Consider the following 15698-nt stretch of genomic DNA (forward strand, 5'->3'; position numbering starts at 1 on the left):
TATTTCAGTTTCACCATAAGCAAAAAAACTGGCAGTTACTCTTCCATTGCCAATCTTGTGATGACAAAACCATCTTGTATTAGGAAGAGAATGTAAAATCTGGTTTTAAAGCTGGTGAAAGGTCAGAGCAAAACCCTTCCTAATTTCATTCATGTGTATCCTGAGCTTGAAATCTACATAGCGAGCTTAGTGCCAAGTTGTAATTAGGATTCATTAGGCATGGCTGAAGCTGAACTCAGCATTTAACTAATAGGGCTTTGTGGATACAATGCCTCAGTTGTGTCTTTATCTAAATCAATGTGGAAGTTGCAGGTGAAGTTTCACTGTACTAACAAAGGTGGGACAGGAAGGTTCAGTCGTTTGTTAAACTCAATACTTAGCGAAGGACAGGCACAGCAGAAGAAATCTTAATTAGCTGTGTTAGGAGCTAAATTAATTAGGACACTAGGGGTGCTGTTTGTTTGTTTTGATTGTGGGGTTGTTTGGTTGGTTTTGTTTAGTTTGGTGGTTTTTTTTTAGTACAGCTGAAATGTTCATTCTTTTTCTCTTGGAAATCTTAATATATAACATGTTGGCATGTCTGAAGAAGAGCCAGGAGATGTATCTGTGAGTATCATGCCCCTGTTAAAATAATTCCAGCTCATTGTCACTTGCCATTATTTTCCCCAGAATTTTTCATTGTATATGAAAAATTGAAAGAGAGGTACACAAAAGAGAGCTGAACAGTTCAAGTCACAGGGGAATTTTTCAGTTCTTGAGGGAATAAGAAGGCATGATTGCATATCTTCAGTGAGACATGGAGTGAAATCTACAGAGGCACATAAAACAATGTCTAGTACAGGCATTCCCGTCCTACTGACACAAGACAAAACAAAACCAGAGTCTACAAGTCATAACGGTCTTGTTACACATTAGCAGTGTCTTAGTGAGGCTGGAGACCTGCGGGTCTTGAGAAAATAGTTTGCCACATTCTTGAACAAACAACATTCAGAGCTGTATTCAGCAGCATGCTTTTTTGTTTTATCGTTGCTGTAAGGATAAAACTTTTCTCTAGTAACAGTTTTCACTTGGAAAACTGTTTGCATGTTCCCTGCATTACTTCTGTGTGCTGTCCTGCAGGTATTATTCAGTTGTGTCTTTGTGATGCTAGGCATTTGTTTTCTTCAGTTGATCATAATTGAAATGGTATTATTCACAGTATCACAGTATTATTAGGATTGGAAGAGACCTCACAGATCATCAAGTCCAACCCTTTACCACACAGCTCAAGGCTAGACCATGGCACCAAGTGCCACGTCCAATCCTGCCTTGAACAGCTCCAGAGACGGCGACTCCACCACCTCCCCGGGCAGCCCATTCCAGTGTCCAATGACTCTCTCAGTGAAGAACTTTCTCCTCACCTCCAGCCTAAATCTCCCCTGGCGCAGCCTGAGGCTGTGTCCTCTTGTTCTGGTGCTGGCCACCTGAGAGAAGAGAGCAACCTCCTCCTGGCCACAACCACCCCTCAGGTAGTTGTAGACAGCAATAAGGTCTCCCCTGAGCCTCCTCTTCTCCAGGCTAACCAATCCCAGCTCCCTCAGCCTCTCCTCGTAGGGCTGTGCTCAAGGCCTCTCCCCAGCCTCGTCGCCCTTCTCTGGACACGCTCAAGCATCTCAATGTCCCTCCTAAACTGAGGGGCCCAGAACTGAACACAGTACTGAAGGTGTAGTCTAACCAGTGCAGAGTACAGGGGCCCAATGACCTCTCTGCTCCTGCTGGCCACACCATTCCTGATGCAGGCCAGGATGCCACTGGCTCTCTTGGCCACCTGGGCACACTGCTGGCTCATCTTCAGGCAGGTATCAATCAGCACCCCCAGATCCCTCTCTGTTTGGCTGCTCTCCAACCCCTCTCTTTTTCCTCACCTTTGATACAAGCTGTCCAATTTCTGACACTTGCACTAAGATCTCTAATGGCAAGCACCTTCCCATCTGCTTGTAACTGGGGTGATTAATGACTTGCTGTGTAGAAGCCAAACCTTTTAACTTAGGTGTGGCAGCAGCAGAATCACCTTCTTCATGTGGAATGTTCCAGCTCGGCTGGTGTTTGGGATGTTTATGTGTATCTTGATGGCGAAGCCCCAAACCACTGAAAAACCTGCCATAAAATGACTCACAGTATTATGACAAAAGGTGGAGTCATTGTCTTTAAAGTGCATTTAATTGAATTTCTTCTTGACTATCTGTAAAACCACTTATTACTGCCATGCAAATGGATATAGTTTTAGGACATGCCAAATAGCTTCTACAAAGCTCATATATTTTCAGCCTTAAAAATATCTGCCACGATGGATGATGCTTTTAAATCTGGTGTTTATGTCAACTAAGTCAATTAAATACTTATTAAAAAGGTACTTGTCACAACTGAAATTCAAGCAGAATTCAGAAATCAAAGGAGAAATTAAGTGCTAAAGATGCTGGGAAATGTTTGGGAGCATTTGGGAGCGTACAGCCCAGCAAAAATCCTTCTGTGCAATCCGTGCTCATTAATAACAGATTCCCTTGTTTCTTGGAAAAGGGTGGTGATCAGTGATCACAGCACTGAGATCTGTGTGTGCATGCTCAAATGCTAATTCTCATGTACCCAATTAGTGGGCAGGGATCTCTGCAAGCTTAGGGCAGGGTAAAATTGAGCTTCATTGAAAACAGGGAGAGAAGACAAAATGAACAAAGTGATATGCAGGGCTTTCCTGAGCCGTGTTTTTCAGATCCAGTTTTATGAGTGTAAAAGAAGCTCTGGAAGATAAGTGCATTTTCCTGGGGCTTTGCAATATGTCCCTCTACTATCTGGGAGGAGGAAAGATTGCTGTGCAGAGGGTGGAGGACTGTATAGGGGTCCACTAGGTGGTTATGCTATGTGTTAAGTATATAATTAACTGAAAACAGCAATATTCATTGTCTATTGCCCTTTATTTTAAAGGGGGAACTGGAGTAACCTTATTCTGCTATGAGTTGCAGAGATAGGAAAGTATGTTTAAAAGGTGGGGGAGGCATTTCAGAGAGTGGGCTTTTCTTCCATTGTAGCATTGAAGCCACAGCACCAGTGTAAAAATGCTGTATTTTACAGCAGCAGTTGGTTTTACTCATTTTTACCTGTGTTGCAGTGAGAAACATCTCACCTCCTCTCCATCCAAAAGAAGGCATTATTGTAAGGAGATTATCATGTCATGTCTCAGTAGCTTGCAGCCCCTTTTTCTGGGCACAGAGAAGACTTTCAGAAACTTGTCTTTTCTTGTTCTGAGAGTTGGCAATTCTCAGCCCCTTTTTATCAAGTGTGAAACAAATGTAAAGAAAACAGGTGAGAAAAAAATAGGCAAACCAACAGTATAAACTTACAGAACCCTGCTTCCCATGTCAAAACTGTGCTGTAGAAGCAATCTTTATTACTCAGTAATACTATCTCCATTATTGTGGCTGAAATAGGAAACTTGAAGAGTTCCATTTCCTTTTCTGGTACTGTCTTTTATTTTTCTTGGATTTTATGTGCTGCTAAGAGCAATGACTGATCTTGGTGTTCTTGCATTGTTTTTCTTTGCACTGAAGTGCAGAGAAGAATGGCATGAGCTGGATCATGCTCCCACTAAGCTTATGGGAAGTGGAAAAGTCCCAGGGGTTTAGGAGGAATATGTTTCTTTTTACACCACTGGAGCTTTATTATTAAATGTTCTTTCAAGAAATAATAGGTGCAGCATTATCATCTGGCTTGTGGGCTTGCCCTAATGTTGCTTATTAGAGGACTCTTAATTCAAACACAACCTTATGCCTGAAGGGGCATTGTAGCCAGGTGAGGGGTGGCCTCTTCTCCCAGGCAACCAGCAATAGAACAAGGGGACACAGTCTCAAGTTGTGCCAGGGTAGGTATAGGCTGGATATTAGGAGGAAGTTCTTCACAGAGAGAGTGATTTCCCATTGGAATGGGCTGCCCAGGGAGGTGGTGGAGTCACCATCCCTGGGGGTGTTCAAGAAAAGCCTGGCTGAGGCACTTAGTGCCATGGTCTAGTTGATTGGTTAGGGCTGGGTGCTAGGTTGGACTGGATGATCTTGGAGGTCTCTTCCAACCTGGTTGATTCTATGATTCTATGATTCTTATACTGAGTTCCCCAAAGTTTCCCCAAACATTTTGGGGTGTTGCCAAACAAAATGTTACAATTCCTTTTGAACAGTGTGATTTTCATTGCTGTTAACTTCTTTCTGTTGCAGTTCTCTAGAGCTTCTGCTGGGAAAAACAAAGAAAACAGTTTTCTCTAGATACAAAAATGAGATTTTCAAATTTTTTTTTTCTTTTGGTTTTGTCTTTTAAATTTTGTTTGTGTGGGTCTGATTTTTCAGTAGAGTAAGATTTTAGTAGTGAAAGTTTCAGATTCAAGTTTTTGCTCAGCATTGAAGTTCACTGCTTCCTTTTAGTTGTTATTGCTAAGAGAATTCCTGCAGTGTCAGGCAATAACAGGCTGTGTCCTGAGAGTGCAAAAACCTGTAAAGCAACTACCACACAGCTAAACCTAAGGGAGAAGTTTTATATTCATTTAAAACATTAGTGATAGAGGTACAGGATAATACTTAGGGGCCTTAAAGATGTTGATAGGTAAGATTGGCTTAAGACTAGCATTCCATTAAAACAAGTTCTGTGACTGGCAGTGGAGTTTAGCAGGGTGAAGGTGTAAGTACATGGAGCTGAGGGTTATCTGCAGGAGATGTGGCAGCAATTTCTCTGAAATCAGAGATTTGAAGCAGCTTGAACAAGACTTAAAGCCCAGCAAGAATGCTTGTCTTAGGGATTTCAGTCACGTTTTTGTGATTGAACTTGTTTCTGTTTGAGTTCTGGCATGAGCTAGAGAGGTTGAGATGAAATGACTGTAAACTTGTAAAATGTAGAAATGAACTTTCTCACATAAATGAGTCCTAAGGGAAAGGAGAGTTTCCCTTCCTCAGAGGCAGTGGAAAGGACAGGGTGCAGCAATACAGAAGCAGTGCACACCAGCAGAGATGGCAAAAGATTGCTGTATAAGGGATGGCCAAAAACTTGAGTTTGTAGATAAGGACCTGACAGTATTGCAGTTACCTGCTGTACTGTTTATCACATAACACTGACCCTTAGCTTGTTCACACAACTTCAACACAATCCTATTTTCATCAGAGACCTGTTGCTGTCTCCTCTGTGCCCTGGGTTTGCTTTACTGATACAGCAGTGGTTTAGGACTGGTACAGAGTTGTAATCAAATGTAATTGTTTTCATTTGACAGGCCGGACCTGATAGACATGAACACTGTTGCTGTTCAAAGCAACCATGCAAATTTAGAACATGCTTTTTTTGTAGCAGAAAAACTTGGTGTTGCCCGACTTCTGGATCCTGAAGGTAAGAGAGCTGCAATGGGCTTTGTTGCAAACCCCTAATATTAAAACCCAAACTGTCTGCAGATTGTAGCATATTTGTGGGTGTTCTTACGCTTACTTGACAAAACACTGTGCTGTCTTGGTTTTAGATGTTGATGTTTCCTCACCTGATGAGAAGTCAGTAATAACTTATGTGTCTTCACTTTATGATGCATTTCCCAAAGTACCAGAAGGTGGTGAAGGCATTGGTGCAAATGTAAGTTGGAGAAAAATACCTGTGCAGTTTGTGAACTTCATCACTACAATTCTTGATTTTAGCTCCACTATGTTAGCTGGATCTTCTGTAGAACTGCTGTCACACTTTCTTTCCTTTGTGTGATTTCCTATGAAGCTTGAGGTTTTCTATAGGGTTGAGAAGTTAGAAGCCTAGCAGCTACTTCATGTTCAGTACATTAAAATGTTTGTGCAAAGAGCTTAACAAAAAACAGTATACCCTAAGCTGGAAAAGTCAGAGTTCTTACTTTTCAGTCATAGACCTGTCTGAGCAGCACCTCTTTGGTTCTTAGGAATTTTAAGTATATTAAAATGGATTTTTTTTGTGTTTTCAATGGAATTATTGAGACCAAAATTGAAGAATGAAATCACCTATGTGGAAAATTTAAGAGACTTGCCATGAGCAAGTAGACACTGTTTCAAAATTGAAGGCTTTAGAAATCTCTTTTCCATGTATGTTAACACCTCATACTTCAAAGACTGCAAAATGTGCTCTCACATGATTTTCTTCTGATCTGGTAGGATGTTGAAGTCAAATGGGTTGAATATCAGAATATGGTGAACTACCTCATGCAGTGGATTAGACACCATGTCACGATCATGTCTGACAGAACATTTCCCAACAATCCTGTGGAATTGAAGGTGAGGTGTGGTGTCTTAAGCTCCTTGTTGGAATGGCACTTGGTCTTAGACTCCGTGTTGGAATGGCACTTGGTCTTAAACTCCTTGTTGGAATGGCACTTTGTCTTTAAACTCCTTGTTGGAATGGCACTTTGTCTTTAAACTCCTTGTTGGAATGGCACTTTGTCTTAGACTCCTTGTTGGAATGGCACTTTGTCTTAGACTCCTTGTTGGAATGGCACTTTGTCTTAGACTCCTTGTTGGAATGGCACTTTGTCTTAGACTCCTTGTTGGAATGGCACTTGGTCTTAAACTCCTTGTTGGAATGGCACTTTGTCTTAAACTCCTTGTTGGAATGGCACTTTGTCTTAAACTCCTTGTTGGAATGGCACTTTATCTCACTGAGTCAAAGGATTCTTGAGCAGATGAAGTGCTTGTTAAGTTACACGATGAGGTCAGCTGTAGAACAGTATTATTGCTTAACATTTTGAAGTATAAGTACATTACTAATATATAAACAATCAGAGCAAACTTTTAGCTTGTTACTACTTTTTGTAGAACTCAAGCTTATGAGGAGTATGAGGAGGGAGTTTAGAGAGTAAGGCTGGGGACAGAGTGGCTGGAAAGCAGCCAGGAAGAAGGGGACCTGGGGGTACTGGTGGATAGTAGGCTGAAGATGAGGCAGCAGTGTGCCCAGGTGGCCAAAAGAGCCAATGGCATCCTGGCCTGGATCAGGAACAGTGTGGCCAGTAGGACAAGGGAGGTTATTCTGCCCCTGTACTCAGCACTGGTCAGGCCACACCTTGAGTGCTGTGTCAAATTCTGGGCTCTTCAATTCAAGAGAGATGTTGAGGTGCTGGAAGGTGTCCAGAGAAGGGCAACAAAGCTGGTGAGGGGCCTGGAACACAAAGCCTATGAGGAGAGGCTGAGGGAGCTGGGGGTGTTTAGCCTGGAGAAGAGGAGGCTCAGGGGTGACCTCGTTGCTATCTTCAGCTACCTGAAGGGAGGCTGTAGCCAGGTGGGGGTTGGTCTCTTCTCCCAGACAACCAGCAACAGAACAAGGGGACACAGTCTCAAGTTGTGCTGGGGTAGGTATAGGCTGGATGTTAGGAGGAGGTTCTTGCCAGAGAGAGTGATTGGCATTGGAATGTTCAAGAAAAGCCTGGCTGAGGCACTTAGTGCCATGGTGTAGTTGACTGGCTAGGGCTGGGTGCTAGGTTGGCCTGGATGATCTTGGAGGTCTCTTCCAACCTGGTTGATTCTAAGGTTCTACTCACTGTGAGTTAAAACTAATGATGTTTTTTTATGTTTCTGTAGGCACTTTATAATCAATATTTACAATTTAAAGAAAGAGAAATTCCACCAAAGGAAACAGATAAATCAAAAATTAAACGTCTCTACAAACTGCTGGAGGTAAGTTTTAACATGCCTCAAAGTGTGTAGAAGTTCCCTTTCTATGGCTTAAAATAACAAATTGTGTCTGTGTTGTTAAGGTCTGGATAGAATTTGGACGCATCAAACTGCCTCAAGGCTATCATCCAAATGATACAGAAAAAGAATGGGGAAAGCTTATTATTGCCATGCTGGAAAGAGAGAAGACCCTTCGACCTGAAGTGGAGAGGTACAGTAGTGAATGAATGTTTGACAGGCTTTGTTAATACATTTTCTTCTTTTTTAACCCATATTCAAAATTGCAGATGTCTTCTTTCACTATACCATCCACTTTGTTTTTCTTGATCTAATAATTCTGCTTTTGTTCATGGCCTGAAGTTCTGTACTTACTTCACAGAAGCAGGTTCAGATAGAAATAACTTCAGTGGCCTCAGGTTAGTATTTTTGCTTCACATCACCAAAGCACTTAAGTACAATCACCTTCTTTCTAAATTTAGAACTGCGTTCATACCGCTTTGTTGTCTCATTTGGACATTGTTTCATCTATTAATTAAAGATTTCCATACATTAATTTTCAACTCCCACTTTTTTATTTAATTCTTAAGTTTGGGCTTCTGCCTGTAGATAGGTATGGACACATGGGCTTGGAATTGTTCTACCTAACATCCAAAGGAGACACTGAATCACTTTAGGGAATCCTGGCATGGGGTGACAGTAGAGTGAGCGTTCTCTCTAGTTTATGTACTTAAAATTAGATGTAATGAGTCAAGACTCTTGTCTAGAAAGTCCTCAAAAAGAATTTAGCCAGAGAAGATCCCAACGACAGAGTTGAATAAGTGTGTGTTATGCTTACAAAAGCAAGAGCGTGACCGAAGTGGCACATTGAATGGGAGGTGCTGATTCACAGCATCCTGCTGTGAAAAGACTGTTGTGGAGGAACACAAAGCAATCCCCACCATACTAAGCCAGAACGCTGAAAAGCAGTGGCAGAAAAACAGCCTGATAGATCCTGCAGGGTAACCTGTCCTGACCTGTCAAAGCTGAAGTCAGTGCCTGCCTTCATTGAAAGGAATTTTATTCATGCTTGCAGAAAACCTTGTTGAGAAAGTGTATAAATGGCATCAATTTTATTTCTTTTCCTATCTAATGTACTGGTAATCTTATTCAGAGCACAGGTAAACAAACATAAACTGCTTCCCGTGTTTCAGGATTGGTAGAAGCACCTAAGGGATTTCATGGTGATGACCACTGTGTATGGTGGTCACTGTAAAATTAGAGAGAAAAGTGAAGTGATCTTGGCTTAGTGTTCAAGTTGAAATTGTCAGTGGATTTGGACACAAGAACTTGGTTGCATTTCTTATGGTGGTCACTAGCACATCTCACTAAATCAAGATGTAGACACAACTGCTGGAAAGTGATTTGGTTGTGGCAAAAATGTGACCTCCCCTAGTAATGAACTTTGGCAAGTCTGGTGAATACATCTGAAAGTATCAACACAGATAGTCAACGTGTGGCTGAATTTGTATATGGGGTCAAAATTAAGATGATGTCAGTGGGGAGAATGCCAAACTCTGCTCTAGTTTGCAAAAGTATCAGAATTTGGCATTACTGCAGGGGTGTGTCTATGCTTTTGCCTTCTTTACAAACATTAGTCACCTTATGGTGTGAGTGGTGTTTTTCAGGAGATCATGAAAGCAGCAGGTGAAATGCTGGAAAAAGGACACCTAACCCAAATGTAACCTTAAGGGTTGCTTGTTTTGTGGTCAAAACAGTGAGAAGCAATTAGCCCTGAATGTGGAAGATACTGAAGGGAAATTTGCAAGAAGGCAGATAAGTGGCACAGGGCAGTTAGAGAACATGCTTGGACAGTGGAGTAATTGTGGTGGGTTGGATGGTGTACAGGTGTCCCAAATTATATTGTTATGAGCTGATTAACCATGATAGTCCTTTAGTTCTACTGTGCAATTCCTTTTTAAGGAAATCAGTCTGACCTGAAGATGTTTTGTACCATAATATGGAGTGTGGATTTTTCACTTCACTCTTTTTCTTTTTACAAACTTCTTATTGAAAAGGCTGAGAAAAACCACAAAGACTTCTTTAAGTTCTTACTTGGCTTACAGACATCTAGTGACACTTACATAAAATATTTGGCATGTCTGTTTCCTAGAGACGCCCTCGTGTTGCTGCCTTGTCTGTACTTGCAAGGCTTTAAGGCCAGGCAGGGAAGCCAAAAGCAGGGTAGTGTACATAGCCTCAGGTAAAATCGTTTGAAGAGTTGGCAGACTATTAATTGCTGGGTTTTGAATGCATATGCTGAGGCCTATTTAAAGGAGGAGAGATGAGTGTTCAAGACCAGAAGTGAAATTTCATCCCTAGAAGCTGTACGTTTTGTAGGAGCTTTGTTTCGTGTTTTCATTGTTCAGCAAACAGCCAGAAGGACCCTGCTCTGGAGTTAAAAATGAACAGCAGTAGTTACAGCTATCATAGCAGTGATTCACTGTTTACCAACAGCACTAGTGCTCGGACCAGCGTTGACTCTAACGAGAATTTCCTTTCTGTTAATTGTGGCCCCACGCTGATTAAATCTTGTATAAGCTTTGGTAATGGCACCTTAGAAGGAAGCAGGTAACTTGTATGTATTTGTGCTTTGTAACAGATGCTGTTTGTTTGGTTGTTTGGTTTTAAAGGTCATGCAGCAGTAAATAAAACTAACATTGATACTCTTTATTTCTCAAATGCTCTGGCATCATCTAGGTTGGAGATACTGCAGCAGATTGCAAACAGAATTCAGCGAGACAGCCAGAGCTGCGAGAGCAAACTAGTACTTGCCCGGAACGCTCTGCAGTCTGTAAGTCAGCTGGTGATTTTACTTCCCTGTGTTCATGAACTTATTGCATGGAGTGAGTGTTTTCAGTAAAAGAATTCTTAAGGAAAGTGTACTTGATAGCTGCTACTTCTATTTTCATCGTAGTGTTATGTTTAGTGTAACGTTTCTTCAGGAATATACCACAAATTGCCTGGAGTGAGTTCAGTTAGATGTTTTAAAACATTTCTGTTGGTGGTTAGATAAAACATGTCACTATTGTTTCAAGATCAGAAGTTTTTACCAAAAAAAAAATTGCTTACAGCTCATTTCTTTGGTTAAGCTGCGTGGCTTAATGGCTTTCTCTTCTTTATTCAGGATGCTAAGCGGCTAGAGTCAGGGCTCCAGTTCCAGCATGAAGCAGAAGTAGCTGGGTTTCTTCTTGAATCCGAGAATCTTCTCCGCCAGCAAGTGGTTGATGCCCAAATTCTTATTGATGGAAAATACTACCAGGCAGACCAGCTTGTGCAAAGGTACTTTGCAGTGTGTGTGTGTATGAATAAATGTCCCAAATATGGATACTTCTGTGGACACAATTTTCAAATGGATAACTCTCAATCTCTCAGTGGGCACTGAAATCAAGATTAGCAGGTATTCTGGTGGCTACATGACTCATAGATGTTTTTGAAGGTGAAGCACTGTTTGTACTCATTTGTGAAAGTTTAGTGGTTTACCATAAATGACTTCAATGTTTACCAAGTGTCTGAATGTAGCAATGTTAGCTGCCTTTTTTTTTCCCCACATAAAATGCATTTATACTCAAAACAGAGGTGAGGTTTTTGGTGATAGCTCTAGGTGTCAAAACTGGTGATAAGAGGAATAATACTGGTTTCTGTGTGGCAGTGTGTACAGTCCTAGTAGATAGATGCATTTAAACAGCATAATTAGATTTTTAAGAAGAAGTGGCTGCAAAGTTTTTTCTGGATATCACAGTATCACCAAGGTTGGAAGAGACCTCATAGATCATCAAGTCCAACCCTTTACCACAGAGCTCAAGGCTAGACCATGGCACCAAGTGCCACGTCCAATCCTGCCTTGAAGTGCCCCAGGGACGGCGACTCCACCACCTCCCTGGGCAGTCTCTTCCAGTATCCAATTACTCTCTCAGTGATTTGCCCTGGACTGAGTGAGATTGAGCACATAACAGGTCCTTGGCATTGAATTACAAGTTTTTGGTCTACTACAATGTGTGTGGTATCTTGTAAGACTTCTACTTTGCTGACTGTTCCCTGGAATTGTGGATGGTACATGCTGCTGCCCATACCATGCTGGTTTTGTGGTTGTTCCCCAGTCAATTTGTCTGTAGAAGTATAAGCTGACATACCTTATACTTCCCGGTATAAATGCTTATTTGTCAATATTGAAGTACAACTCAAGTGTAAGACGTCATGTGAATTCATGATGCTCTTCAGTTCAGCATGATAAGTTTTAAGCATTCAGTGAAATGGTTTTATTTGTCTTATTTCAATAGGTTTGCAAAACTTCGTGATGAGCTGGTGGCCATACGGACTGAATGTGCTTCTCTGTACAACAAGGGGCATGCACTCACAACAGAGCAGACAAAGCTTATGATATCAGGAATAACTGAAAGCTTAAACTCAGGATTCACAACAAATCTAACCCCTGAATTAAATGCTGCAATGACCCAAGGTTTGACACCCACTTTGGCTTCTTCCAGCTTGACAGAGGATCTTTCATCAGGTCTTACTTCCAGACTAACACCAACCATCGCTCCCACTTACACACCAGGCATCCCACCACGGTTAATTCAAAGCTATGTGACAGGAGTAGACAGTGGGAGTCTGCAAACACTCAAACTGATGCAAATCAGAAAACCTCTTATGAAATCAGCTTTTGTGGATCAGAATTTAACAGAAGAAGAGGTGAACATGAAATTTGTCCAGGACCTATTGAACTGGGTAGAAGAAATGCAGGTAACAATCTTTATGGAAAACAACTGTTTCTAATACTTCTGTTTACTGCTTGTACATGGTGACTCATTTTCCCTTCCTCTCTGTAAGGTGCAACTTGATCGAGCAGAATGGGGTTCAGATTTACCAAGTGTGGAAAGCCATTTAGAAAATCACAAAAATGTCCATAAAGCTATTGAAGAATTTGAATCCAGCCTTAAAGAAGCTAAAATTAGTGAGGTACAGCATCATACTCTTTCTTTATTTGATTACTACTGAGTGACCCTTAAACTATTGCTTAATTTTAGAACTCTGCTTGGGTTTCAAAGTCTTACTTTTGCTTCTGATGTCTTTCACTTAGTGTGAAATAAGGAGACCCTAATGGCTTAACTGTCTAAACTTAACTGTTGTCTTTTGCCCTCATGCTCACAATACAGATCCAAATGACTGCCCCTCTTAAACTCAGCTATGCAGAAAAATTGCACAAACTGGAGAGTCAGTATGCAAAACTCTTGGTGAGTTTGTTATACCTCTTCAATGTTCAGCTTTTCAGTGTACATCATTTTCCACAAGGGATGAATTTTGAATTCTGACTTTTATGATTTCTTTTAAATAAAGAACACCTCCAGAAATCAGGAAAGACATCTAGATACTCTTCATGATTTTGTGTGTCGTGCTACTAGAGAGCTGATATGGCTGAATGAAAAAGAAGAGGAAGAAGTTGCTTATGACTGGAGTGAGAGAAACCCCAACATAACAAGAAAAAAGGAATACCACGCAGTATGTATTGCTGTATAATCCAGAGGGAATAATTCAATCATCTTTAAGAATGCAAGAGATATCTAACATTTTTCTACCTCTTTCTTCTTCCTTCTGGAAAAAAAAAGGAATTAATGAGGGAACTTGATCAAAAGGAAGAAGTTATTAAATCAGTACAAGAAATAGCAGAGCAATTGCTTCTTGAAAACCACCCAGCCAGGCTAACCATAGAGGTAAGTAGAAACAGCACACACCCCAGAATCATAGAATCAACCAGGTTGGAAGAGACCTCCAACATCATCCAGTCCAATATTTTATATTATTTCATAGACCTCAGATTTTGGAGGAAAGACAGAGTAGTGCTAACTCATGGGGAAAGTAAACAGCAAAGTGAACCTTTGTTTTGTTATTCCTTCAGCATCTCTGTCTTCCAGTTTCTAAAAAGTGAAAACACTTCTGCAAAATTATGGTTGCATATTGGGTTGATTAGATAAAAGCCTCATAAAATTTAACATGAAAATTTCAAGACATGATCTGTACAAATGTTTCCAGTCATATATACATCTTCTAGTTGTTGATAAATTTGTGTTGGCAAACAGGGCACAGGCAGAACCATCCTTCTGTAGTTGGACCCAAAGGAAGTTTCAGTAGAGCTTTTCTTGTCACTTACTTGTATGTATGGGTTCCTATTATGGTTTGGGGTTGATTTCATAACTTACTTGTCAGTGAATTATGCATCTTGTTAGGATGTTAAAAATCTGACCAGGCTGTGGTATGTACTTCTGTAGTAGGGGTAAATAATCTACAAAAATTGGTAGCTGCTGCAGGGTCGTAGAGATCTCCAAAGGAGAATGTAAAATGTTTTTTTCCCTGTAGCTCTTCAAGAAAAGAGTAAATACAGTGGATGGTAAAAATGGATAGAACAAAAAGATAGGAATGAAAAAGCAGTCAGGGTGAATTTTTACAGTTCTTAGCTCAATTTGTATCTACAAATTTTGTAGATACAATTTGTAGTCTACAACTACAATTGTAGTCTACAACTACCTGAGGAGTGGTTGTGGCCAGGAGGAGGCTGCTCTCTTCTCTCAGGTGGCCAGCACCAGAACGAGAGGACACAGCCTCAGGCTGCGCCAGGGGAGATTTAGGCTTGAGGTGAGGAGAAAGTTCTTCACTGAGAGAGTCATTGGACACTGGAATGGGCTGCCCGGGCAGGTGGTGGAGTCGCCGTCCCTGGGGCTGTTTAAGGCAAGGTTGGACGTGGCACTTGGTGCCATGGTCTAGCCTTGAGCTGTGTGGTAAAGGGTTGGGCTTGATGATCTGTGAGGTCTCTTCCAACCCTGATGATACTGTGTGTGATATCTGTGTAAATTTGAAACATGGACAAAACTCCTCCCTTTCTTCTCATGACATTTGCTTTAATGTATGATTTTCTATGCAACGTGGGAAATTCTACCTTCTAAGATTATATGTTGCTCTAGTTTAGTATTAATATATTAAAGGTAGCTATTATGAAACCAGACCATCACAATGAAGATGACTGTGCAGGTTATGGTGGCTGCAAAAATACTATAATGGGATATTTGGTAAAAAAAAAAAAAAAAAAAGAAGAAAAATAGTTTCTTCATTTTCTATAGAAGATTCTGTGCATTAATGCATCACTTAGAAATTCATCGCAGTCGGTAGGAAAACTCTTTCCAATTCCCTCAGGATCATACTGCCTGGAGAAATTGACTTTGAGACTTCACAGAGTGAAGAGTGCCCTCTGCTGGCGAACACTTCTGCAGTGCATCTCTCTAGCAGCAACACCCTGCTGCCACTGTAGGAGACATCCCTCGGGAAGGGCATTTCTTTGCAGCTTTTTACACAAAATTACACATTCCAGCGAGTCTTGAGTAATTATTTTTGTTGTGTATTCAGTATTACTTTAATCGCAGATTTCTTTCCAGGGAACAACTCAGCCTTTTTGATAATGTAGAGATGTAAAATTGCAGGTGAGTTTAGATAGGGAGGAACCTTGGAAGATGTGGTCCGGCCTTTACTTAAATCAGTGTCAGGGCTTTGGCTGAATTCTGAACATGCCCAAGGACGATGGTTTCACAGGCCCTCTGAGTGAGTTTTCGTAGGTTTGACTAAGAGGACATAACCTCAAGCTACACCGGGGGAAATTTAGGCTGGAGGTGAGGAGAAAGTTCTTCACTGAGAGAGTCATTGGATACTGGAATGGGCTGCCCGGGGAGGTGGTGGAGTCGCCGTCCCTGGAGCTGTTCAAGGCAGGATTGGATGTGGCACTTGGTGCCATGTTCTAGCCTTGAGCTCTGTGGTAAAGGGTTGGACTTGATGATCTATGAGGTCTTTTCCAACCTTGGTGATGCTGTGATACTGTAGTGACAGGGTTGTTCTCCCACCTAACTGGAATTTTCTGTGCTGCAGCATAGTTTTCCTGGGTAAGAAGGTTTAAATGTCTGTATTTGCTACATTACTTTCATGTTTCCTAAATTCTGTGAAGCTATA

At 41.2% G+C, this 15698-nt stretch overlaps 1 protein-coding gene across 9 annotated transcripts in view; it reads left to right on the forward strand.

Annotated features, from left to right (window-relative positions):
• Positions 1-15698, forward strand: part of DST (dystonin) — a 337092-nt gene that overhangs the window by 168869 nt on the left and 152525 nt on the right. For all 9 annotated transcript variants that reach the window (XM_064145802.1, XM_064145796.1, XM_064145803.1 and 6 more), the window contains 12 exons: positions 5279-5391; positions 5519-5625; positions 6165-6284; positions 7581-7676; positions 7757-7884; positions 10410-10503; positions 10837-10991; positions 11990-12452; positions 12540-12668; positions 12866-12943; positions 13047-13208; positions 13316-13420. In XM_064145802.1, coding sequence (XP_064001872.1) covers positions 5279-5391; positions 5519-5625; positions 6165-6284; positions 7581-7676; positions 7757-7884; positions 10410-10503; positions 10837-10991; positions 11990-12452; positions 12540-12668; positions 12866-12943; positions 13047-13208; positions 13316-13420 — 1750 coding nt within the window. The remainder of the gene's footprint in view (positions 1-5278; positions 5392-5518; positions 5626-6164; positions 6285-7580; positions 7677-7756; positions 7885-10409; positions 10504-10836; positions 10992-11989; positions 12453-12539; positions 12669-12865; positions 12944-13046; positions 13209-13315; positions 13421-15698) is intronic.

This window comes from Pogoniulus pusillus, chromosome 7, assembly GCF_015220805.1.
Source record: "Pogoniulus pusillus isolate bPogPus1 chromosome 7, bPogPus1.pri, whole genome shotgun sequence".
Lineage (NCBI taxonomy): Eukaryota > Metazoa > Chordata > Aves > Piciformes > Lybiidae > Pogoniulus > Pogoniulus pusillus.